This window comes from Miscanthus floridulus, chromosome 18, assembly GCF_019320115.1.
Source record: "Miscanthus floridulus cultivar M001 chromosome 18, ASM1932011v1, whole genome shotgun sequence".
Lineage (NCBI taxonomy): Eukaryota > Viridiplantae > Streptophyta > Magnoliopsida > Poales > Poaceae > Miscanthus > Miscanthus floridulus.
In genome coordinates, this window is record NC_089597.1 from 97,259,289 (window position 1) to 97,270,055 (window position 10,767).

General features: G+C 42.4%; 1 protein-coding gene and 1 pseudogene across 3 annotated transcripts; one reads left to right on the forward strand and one right to left on the reverse strand.

Moving 5' to 3' along the window:
• Positions 1-2,155: 2,155 nt before the first annotated feature.
• LOC136524240 (protein FAR1-RELATED SEQUENCE 5-like) lies at positions 2,156-5,208 on the forward strand (annotated as a pseudogene).
• A 148-nt stretch (positions 5,209-5,356) lies between these two features.
• LOC136520099 (uncharacterized) lies at positions 5,357-8,419 on the reverse strand. Of its 3 annotated transcripts, none has more exons than XM_066513500.1 (2): positions 8,178-8,419; positions 5,357-6,252 (listed from the first exon to the last, which is right to left on the reverse strand). In XM_066513500.1, exon 2 carries the CDS (start codon positions 6,221-6,223, stop codon positions 5,756-5,758), a length of 468 nt encoding a protein of 155 aa, XP_066369597.1. In that variant the 5' UTR covers positions 6,224-6,252; positions 8,178-8,419; the 3' UTR covers positions 5,357-5,755. The 3 variants fall into 3 exon arrangements, with proteins under 3 accessions (XP_066369597.1, XP_066369595.1, XP_066369596.1); XM_066513498.1 differs by having other exon boundaries at positions 5,357-6,350; positions 8,178-8,326; XM_066513499.1 differs by lacking the exon at positions 8,178-8,419 and adding an exon at positions 7,763-8,161 and having other exon boundaries at positions 5,357-6,350.
• Positions 8,420-10,767: the final 2,348 nt, after the last annotated feature.

The window sequence follows — 10,767 nt, forward strand, 5'->3', positions numbered from 1 at the left end:
GGGCGGCGAGGGCGGTGGCAGTCGCGGCAGTGGCGCGGCGGCGAGGGCGGTGGCGGGCGCGCCAGCAGGCCGCGGGCGTGCGAGTGAGAGAGATAGAGAAAGGGAAGAGAGAGCCGCGTCGTGGGCCTTTACTGGGGCCTGCCGCGCCGTGCGCGATGGCGCGTCTCTGCCACGCCGTGATCTACGGCAGGCCCGCCGCGCCATGATCTGTGGCGCGGTAGAGCTGGGCCACGTCACCGGTCGCTGCTACTGTGGCAGCCTGGCCGCGTCGCTATGCATGGTGTGATAGATTGGTTTGGCCACGCTATGTCCGTAGGCGCGTCCAAAAGTGTTAGTTTTGGAGAGAGAAAAAACGGTGTCAGTTTTCAAAATATTAAAAATAAAAAAAATCTGGTGTCGACACGCGAAAGACATCATCGGGCGGAACCGCACCTACCAGCCAAAGCATGAGGACGTGACGAGCTGCTGGTAATTTACTTGCTTTCTTATAAGCAAAGATTTAATCTCGTTTTTAAAAAAAAGCTGCGGGTAATTTCGACAATGGAGTTGCTTCAAAACTCTTTACGATTTTCGTCCTATTCGATTAGCTTATAAACAGTATTTTTTTAGCTAATGAATGATATTTTTCTCTCATAACAAATCAGTTAACGGTACTTTCAGTTATAACTCATCAGCCAAACGAATAGGACATTTGTTGCACTCATCATTTTTTTTTTGCAAATGCAAAATGGGATGAAAGGCAGCAGATAGGCAGCTTCTACCCTTCTACTGCAAGCAAGGTATATCCGTATATGTCACCTGGAGTAGTATGTCACTTTTATACTGTTTTATATAAAAATATTGCTATATATATATATATGCATATCTACTAGTAGCTGGGAAGGAGGACTAATTTCAATCACAAACGAAGGTTATTATCATTGATTTCAATCTCTCGCTATAGCTGTTGTTACAGCTCGCTATATAGCCTGTTCGCTTGCTGGTAAATGATCGTAAATTTTTAGGCGGGAACAGTGTTTTTCTCTCACACCAAACCAGCCAGCAGTAAATAATCCACGATACGATACGGCCTTCCGAACAGGCTGATAGCCTTTTGAGGCGGATGTTACTATTTGTATTCATGTATAATTTAGCTAATATATCCCGCTATAGTTTGATACAGCTTCACAATTAACTGTTTTAGAGATATGCCGCTAAACACCTTAGCCCGCTATTCAAAACACTGGTTATTATCGTTGTTATACTTTTGTGAATATAACACGTGCAATGCTCAGGGCCCTGTTTGTTTCTCTTATAATCCATTTTTTCGACTTATTTTTTTTAGCCGGAACAGTATTTCTCTCACTACAAATTAGCCGAAATAGTGTTTTGGTTTCTTTTTTCAGCGAAGCGAACGGAGCCTAAGTTTTACGGTAAACTAGACTTGGATTTATTTAAAAATAAATAAAATATACCGGAGGTCCATTAACTTTCGTGGAAGTATCATTTAGGTCCATCAACTTTGAAACTATATTTTTAGGGCAGCGTATGCCATGGAAACCAAGGAGCTGTGCAAACTATGCAAACTCTAATATAGACCACTGGACTCTAATCCGATGGTTAGAGGTAAAGGTGGGTTATTTTAGCACTTAACCCCCCCCACTCATCCCATATAATCCAAGATTTTGCAAATCACCCCAGCCTGTACGGTTCCCTTCCGTCTCCTCGCGATCCCCGTACGGCGCGATACAGCGCCGCGACGATGCCCGCGTCGAGGCCTGGCCGCGCCGTTTCGTTTACGGCGATTGTTTACGGCGCCGCCGTCCCTCGCGTTAGTATACAGCGCGGTTGACTCGAGGAGCTCGACCCAGCAGCCACCGGCGCCAGCGCCGGAGGCCTCTGCGGACGGCAGCGGCCCGGCCTCAGCGAAGCGCACGGTGACGGCGACCCCCAGTACCTGCTTGTCTTTGGCTGTATATATTGATCGATCGATCAGCTGGCCGGATCGTCCACGACAGTACGTACATGTACGTACGTGAACACCAGATCTTTGGCTTAATTTGCTGCCTGCCTTTCTGACAGTATGTACGATCTAATCTAATAAGGTGTGCTGCACTAGTATTCGTTTACATGTAATCTAATAAGGTGTGCTGCACCAGGTGTGCCCGCTGCCGCCATGGAGACCGACCAGGGCGACGCAGGAGAAGGAGCAGGGCTTCCTGGCCCCCGTGCGCAACCTGTGGCGTTGGAGACCGCCGCAGCCGCTGCCACCAAGTCTCAGGTCGCCGTTGATCCCGTCATCGCCGTTGATCCCGTTGTCGCCGATGATCATGCCGTCATCACGATCGACGCGGTCGACGCCGGAGTTGGAGGCCACCTTGAACAGCCAAGCACACCTAAGCCGAAACCTTCTCCGAGTTTAGTAGTAAGTTGCATAGAACATATGGTTTTTTTGTTTGCAAAGAACTAGTTTGCCTGGTCTGTTGCTCATACAATTTTACACTTGTATAGGACACAAATTGCAAAGAACATTTGAAGCCTGTAGTTGGAATGATCTTTGATACTCTCACAGATGTGGAAACATTTTACAAATCGTATGCACACGAAGTTGGTTTCTCTGTTCGTGTTGGTCAGCACAAGAAGGAAAATGATGAAATATTATTCAAGCGGTATTGTTGTTCAAGGGAAGGGTACAGACAGGAGAGCGTAAAAAATGTTAGTGGTGAATCCGGAAAAAAAAAAGAAAGTCACCAAATGTGATGGAATCCAGATGTGGTTGTCAGGCACATATTGTTGTCAAGCTTGACAGTGACAAGAAGTATCGAATATATTCAATGGTTGAGGCGCACAGCCATTGTTTTGTGTCGCCAGATAAGAGACATTTGCTACGATCCAACCGAAATGTCAGTGAGAGAGCAAAGAGTACTTTGTTCAATTGTCATAAGGCTAGCATTGGCACATCACAAGCATATCGACTTCTCCATGTCAGAGAGGGTGGGTTTGAGAATGTTGGGTGCACAAAGAGGGATTTGCAAAACTATTTCAGTGACCTCAGAACAAAAATCAAGGATGCAGATGCACAAATGTTTGTGGCACAACTTGAGCGAAAGAAGGAAGTAAATCCTGCCTTCTTTTATGAGTTTATGGTGGATGAACAAAGACGACTTGTTCGTGTATTTTGGGCAGATGCTATATGCAGGAAAAACTATAGTGTTTTTGGTGATGTGATTTCGGTAGATGCAACATATACTACCAACCAGTATAACATGAAATTTGTGCCATTTACTGGAGTCAATCATCACTTGCAAAGTGTTTTCCTTGGGGCAGCATTCTTAGCAGATGAAAAGATCGATTCATATGTATGGTTGTTTATGACCTTTCTTAAGGCCATGGGTGGAGTAGCACCTCATCTAATCACAACAGATGAAGATGCGAGCATGATGGCTGCTATTGCTCAGATTCTACCAGATACAGCTCATAGATTTTGCATGTGGCATATCATGGAAAAGGTACCTGAGAAGGTCGGGCCGTCTATAAGAAATGATGAACAATTTTGGGAAAGACTAAACAAGTGTGTTTGGGGGACTGAGAATTTAGATGATTTTGTGTCACAATGGAATTCTATCATAACAGATTATGAACTCATGGAAAATGATTGGTTTTCCAATAGGTTTGCCATTCGCGAATCATGGATTCCGGTATACTTTTTGGACATACCTCTAGCAGGAATGCTTAGGACTACATCACGGTCGGAGAGTGCAAATTCTTTTTTTAACCGTTTCATTCATAGAAAGTTGACCTTTGTTGAGTTCTGGCTAAGGTTTGACACAGCTTTGGAGTGCCAGCGCCAAGAGGAGTTGAAAGCCGACAATGCAAGTCTTCACAGCACTCCTAAATTGATGACACCATGGGCCATGGAGAAGCAATGTAGAGGGATATATACACATGAAGTTTTTAGTAAATTTCAGGAACAACTCGTAGCTGCAAGAGACCATTGCATTATTCAAGGTATTTCAGAGTGTGAAGATATAAGATGTTTCACCATCAGTAGCCTAACTGGAAAAGATCGAGTTGTTCATATGAACAAGTCAAACATGCTTGGTAGGTGCTCCTGTAAATTATATGAGTCATATGGCATCCCGTGTCGTCATATCATACAAGTGCTTCGAGTCGAGAAACAAAATGAGATACCTTCAATTTATATTATGAAGAGATGGGAGACAAGATGTAAAAGGTGTGTACTGTACTTTTTTTTTCTATGCCTGTTTTGTTTCCTTCTGTATAGGCCAACAATCCTTCTGTTTCGTTTTACAGGGAACTATTCTTTGATGAGGAAGGTAACCTACTAGATGAAAAGCCTAAGGATCCCATGGAGGTGGCAATGCGGAAAAAGATTTCAGAATCACGCAACAAGTTTGAAGATCTTATCCAAATGGCCAAGAACTCAGAACAAGGGATAGACTTTTTATATTCTAGTTTATCCAACCTAGTAGAACCTCTCCAACAAATCACGCCTGCTATGAGAGTTGATAAACATGAGGAATATGAAACTTTCCTGGGTAATAAAATTCCAAATGAAGTCGATATACATCCACCAAATGATATCAAGTCAAAAGGGAGATGCAAAAGAATTAAGAAGGGCAAGGAGAAGAAGGCTGGAAGTGGAGGTCAGGGTAAAAATAAACGGAAATGTCGAAAATGTAATCAAGTTGCGGATCATGATGCACGCAATTGCCCAAACAATGTTGTTGGCTGATATTTTTTTACACTTGGAATGTTGTTGGCTGTCCGACAACACAGAGTTTGTTACCTTTAGTTTGTTTTTTTTTAATTCGGAAGAACCTATGTTTGATTGATCAGTACCATTGTCGAAGTAAATGTGCAATTCTGAGAATTATTTGCAGTTAATTATTGTCCATGTGCTATTGCTAGTTCATTTTGCAAGCTCGTGTGTGCAATTGTTGATCGCCGTGGACGTGCATGCTACTGTGTGCATGCTCCTGTTGTTTGGTTGCGGCACCAGGTGACTTGTGTTTGGCTTGCGTATATGCATGTCAGGTTGTCAGGATGGGGAGGAAAAATGCAGTCATGTCAAGTCTGAATTGTTATCTTACAGGCGCTGGGACTTCTGTATCGCGTCGTACGGGGATCGTGAGGAGACGGAAGGGAACCGTACAGGCGCTGAGGCTGGGGTGATTTGCAAAATCTTGGATTAATTAGATGGGATGAGTGGGGGTTTAAGTGCTAAAATAACCCACCTTTACCTCTAACCATCGGATTAGAGTCCAGTGGTCTAGATTAGAGTTTGCATAGTTTGCACAGCTCCTTAGTTTCCATAGCATACGCTGCCTATTTTTAGATCTATAAACCTTTAAAATAGTTTACGATAGATCCATACTCATTTATTTAATCTTAAATCCAAAATACATTTACAAAAAACCACGTATATTTTTTTATCTTCAACGCGCTCACCCCTCCTGCTCAACGCAGTTGAGCACTCTAAGAAACACAACCCGCGAATTCGCCGCCGCCAGCCCCAGTCCTACATGCTCTGCCTCTGCTATAAAATGCTTCCCATCGCCACGATTATCCTCGCGTAAACTCCTGACCAACACCTCCCGCCCGATGTGTCTCCCGCACCACGTCAGTGGGGCCGGCCTCCACGTCAAACAGCACTGACTACTGTTGCGGTATCTTCTGAAGGAGAGCTGCGCGCGCATGGCAGCGCCAGAGACAACATATACCGGTTGGGTAGTGGTGATGGCAGAGACGACATCTACTGGTTCGCGGCCTCCACAAGGGCAGTCTTGTCCTGGTGGATGAAGAAGGCGTAGAAGCCGCCGGCGATGGTGGCGAACGCCATCGCCCACACGAGGAGCGCCACCGGCGCCGGCATGATGGCCGCCACCTTCTGGGAGAACATGACGGTGAGCAGCGTGGTCAGCGCCCAGACGCAAGCCTTGAGCCACCCGCGGCGAGGCGAGTCCCGCGGCGTCATCTCGAACAGGCGGAGGCAGAGAAAGAGCAGCACCAGGTCCACGTACGACCCCGCCACGAACGCTATCGTCCCGAGGTCGCGGTCGGAGCGGTAGATGGCCATGCCCGAGTTGAAGGTCAGGAACCCGAACCCGAGCGCTGTCAGCCATGAGAATCCGCCGCCGTCTCCTCCGTTGTTCATACTCCTATTATTTCGGTTTCTCGATTCTTCGTCGTCCAAAAGCGGAAGCTTCTTTGGGGACGACATAATAACGTGGCACCGCCAGAATGTAATATCTGCACACGTTCAAGCCTTCTTCAGTAACACAGGGGACATGAACTGGAGCTGGAGCTGGTCTTGTAGAATCCTCAAGTCCTTGAAGATGCCATGAATACTATACGTAGAAATTTAAGAATTGAGTTACAGAGATTAAAAAAAATAACAAACTAGATTTCGAAGAAGAATTTCTATCTACATATGAAAAAAGATTATATATATATATATATATAGAGAGAGAGAGCGCTCTACTACTACCCTGTAGCTGGCCCTACAAAATAATTTATTCTGTAGCCATTTTGAGTTACAATAATTACTATGTTAATTTACGAGATTATAGTAACTCCTTACTAAGTGGTTTACTATAACGTTATGGTAAATATCCCTATGTATTATAATAACCCAACTATCGTAAATATGTATTGACATTATCGTAAATTAGTATATAAAATTATCATAAATGGAGGTGGCTACAGAATAACTATATATATATATATATAAGGCAATAATAAACCATTTCAACGAAAAGAAATCATTGACGAGATGTAGAGTCATGGATGCAGCAAGGCTCTCCTATATGCATGCATCTCCTCTAATGGGTTTAGATGCATGAAATTATTATGCTTTGTATATAAACAATTATATTCCAAGGCATGCAGAAACAAGGCCTTCACGGCAAGGTGGGCCGAACTCTGTGTCTCTCTCTGTTGTTGTTTCGGCCTGACCGTTTTAAGGCCGGCCTCTTAGGCTATCCCAGAATGGAAGGCTATAGTATAGTTAGTGCATGTTTAGTTCACGAATTTTAAGAATTTAGTTACTACAACACTTTTGTTTTTATTTAACAATTAATATTTAATTACAGACTAATTAAACTCAAAACGTTTGTCTCGTAATTTCTAACTAAACTGTGTAATTAGTTTTTTTATCTATATTTAATGCTCCATGCACGTATCGCAAATAAAGACACATGATGTTATAGTAAAAATAGCATACTGAGCATGAGTTTATATAGACAAAAGAAGAGGGTCCTCCACTGCTCCAGTAATACTCATACTAGTAAGTTTAGTAGATTTCACATCCTAAAGTATTTAGATACTAATTAAAAAAACTAAACATGAATCTAATTAGGTTTAAGAAATTCATCTAATAAATTAATCTCAATCTATACAATTAGTTTTGTAATTAGTCTACATTTAATAGATGTGATATGGACTAAATTTTAGTAGTAAATAAACATATGAATTGTTACGAGAGAAAAATACTATTATAGCCTAGATTTGTAACACTTGCTAGCTGTCTGATCTGCTCCCTCATTCCAACGCTCTGGCCTATCCTCGCCACACACAAAAAGGAAAAGAAAACAAAGAAATTAAACGTCACCATGGATTCAAGCACAAACTCCCACAGTCCATCCCGGCCGGCCGAGGCCGAGGAAAGCCGTAGAAATTGGAAGATATGAAACGAAAACTAAAATGGGCTATTGCTTCCTGCGCCTCCTGAGTAGGAGTAGCAGCTAGCGCTGCTACCTACCTCGACTCCTCGAGCCAACACACAATCACACAAACACGACCGTGACGGCCGGCTGTTTAGGAGGCGGGCGCAGATGGAGCGCAGCACCGAACGAATTCGATCAGAGAGGAGTTGGGCAGGGGACCGGCCTCCACCCAGTTCAGCTCTAGCTCACAAGTTACAGGACCGCAGCAGCAAGGGGACGCGGCGGAGCAGGCGGTTCTATATGTCACAGGCTCACACAGCTAGTAGCTATACTTAGCTAGCTAGCGTCCATGCATGGTGGGCACCGGCAGCGGGGGAGGGTGTGGCCACGTATGGTTGGGTAAAGGTAGCTGGGCTCATGCATGGAGGAAGATACGGGAGTTATTGAGTATATGTGACGGCAAAACGCATGGTGAAAGCAAGAGTGCCTTTGGCCGTTTGGCGTCCTCACCTTGAGCTGGTTGATGGCGTCCCTTCGCTAAGTGGAACGCCGTCGAGCGCGTTTGCTTGCCGGTGAGGGAGAAGAATGTGAAACTGGGCTGTGGCTGCGAATGCTCCAATGGACTGGACTGCGCGCGTCGTATCTTATATAGACGCAAAATCGACGACGAAGGAGAACGAGCGCGTAGCTCGGTGGCTAGCTTCTCCGGTGTGAGAGCGGCCCGCCCGACGTATTCTTCGAGACCAGGGCAGTCTCATAAATTTTATGGGCTGAACGGGACGATTAAAGTATATAATTTGTAGTGTATATTTAATTTTTTTTTGAAAATATAACAGTGCATCAAAGAAGATAAAAAATGACAAAATAACTATAATGGTTATCTCAAATAAAACTACGGTGCTTCAGTGCTTTTAAAAAAAGCATTTTTGGGTATTTCTTGATGCAAAATCTTCAATAACACATTCAAGATCAATTGTATCTAAAATATCCTTCTCAATGCTGCACATAGCTAAGCCATTTAATCTTTCTTGTAGCGTAGTTGACCTCAAACAATTTTTTAGTAGCTTCAATTTAGAGAAGCTTCTTTCAGCTGATGCTACTGTCACTGGAATAGTTAACAGAATCCAATATGTAATAGAGGCATTTGGATAGTAATCTGCAACTTTAACAAAGTGAAGAATATCAGATGCTGATATCAACTGATCTGGTAAAGTTACTTGCAACACTTTCAACTCAGAGAACAAATCATCTAACTCAATATCAGACTTGTTGTCATGAGAAAAAGTATTCACAAAAGTTGTGCAACGGTCTCGTAGATCACTATGATCAAGGACTTTAGATTTTCTGAATTGAATAAAAAACCAAATATTTTCTTAAATTTCTTTAGCTGATAGCATCTGCTATATAGTATATACATGGATACCCTCATGGGCCTCCAGCCTCATGGGCCTATGGGCATCGCAGAGGCTGCCCCCCGTAGGATGGGCCTGTTCAAGACCTGAGTGTACTATATGTTTATTTGTATATGAATGGATGGTGCTACAACTGTACTTAGATGAGAGACACTTTTATAGAGATACTATGCTGGATGAGAGAGACACTATGCTTTAAAATGATTTGCAGTTTAGTCTCCATAGGCACGTTCTAATAATTACTTTAGGTCAGTGACGCAGCCTGAGGTAAAATCAAGAGGACCATACTGAGATGGATAACTATAGTAAAAATGTTGAGTGGATGTGTGTGTATACGAACAGATGCTACAGCTATATCTAGATAAAAGACATTAAAAAAAATCAATGACGAAGAAGAAGCCGAACGCGTTTCCCGTGTCATTTTTATGGAGGCACTATGCTTTAGAATGATTAGCAGTTTAGTCTGAAGAAGCGAACGCGTTTGCCGTGTCATTTTTATGGAGGAAAAAGTCTACTTAACCCCCCACCTATTATACTCGGTCTACTTCATCCCAACTATGAAACCGTCTGTTTTACCCCCTGAACTATCTAAAACCGTCTGTTTTACCCCTGGGCGGTTTTTCAGCGGCGGGTTTGCTACAGTAACGTCGGGTTGCTACAGTACCGATGGTTTTGAAATTTTTTTATTTATTTATTTTTGGTTAATTTTTGAAAAATCATAGTAAATCATAAAATGAAAATTCTAATTTTATTGGACTCCACATGAGTAGATCTACACAGTGAATATATAATACGGTATGCTTTAGTACAAATTTTTTTTTGTAGCTTTAGATTAATTGAAAAATCCAATTTTGTTTGTAATTAATTAGAATTTATCTATAACTAAGTTATACATAGTCCAATGAGTACGAAATTTTTACTATAGTTTAAGCATACAATAATTAGCGTACCATAAAAATTTCACCATAATTGGACCATAGAAGCTGCAGCTATGAATTATTCCAATTAATTACAGACAAAATTAGATTTTTTAATTAATCTAAGGCTACAGTAAAAATTTTGTACTAAAGTATACCGTATTATATATTCACTATGTAGATCTACTCATGTGGAGTCCAATAAAATTAGATTTTTCATTTTATGATTTACTATGATTTTTTAAAAATTCACCGAAAATAAAAAAGGAAATCCAAACCCACTGTACTGTAGCAAACCCACCGTTACTGTAGCAACCCTCTTTTACTGTAGCAAAACCGCCGCTGAAAACCGGCCCAGGGGGTAAAACAGACGGTTTTAGATATTTTAAGGGGTAAAACAGACGGTTTCATAGTTGGGGGGTGAAGTAGACCAAGTATGATAGGTGGGGGGTTAAGTAGACTTTTTCCTTTTTTTTTATGGAGGCACTATGCTTTAGAATGATTAGCAGTTTAGTCTCCATATAGACACATTCTAATAATTACTTTGGGTCAGTGACGTAGCGTGAGGTAAAATCAAGAGGGCCATACTGAGATGGACAACTATGGTAAAAAATGGAGCATGCAATCCAAGCCAGTGTTCGGATGGACTAAGTGTTTGGATGGACTAAATTTTTTTTTGGATGTTTATGCTGAAAAATACTGTTTATACTAGAATGTTGTGAGAGAAAAATACTATTCCAACTAAAAAAACCAACCAGCCAGCCGAACACT

Bases quoted from the DNA above. Each gene is read 5' to 3' on its own strand.
- LOC136520099 (XM_066513500.1), bottom strand. From the start codon at position 6,223: ATGTCGTCCCCAAAGAAGCTTCCGCTTTTGGACGACGAAGAATCGAGA.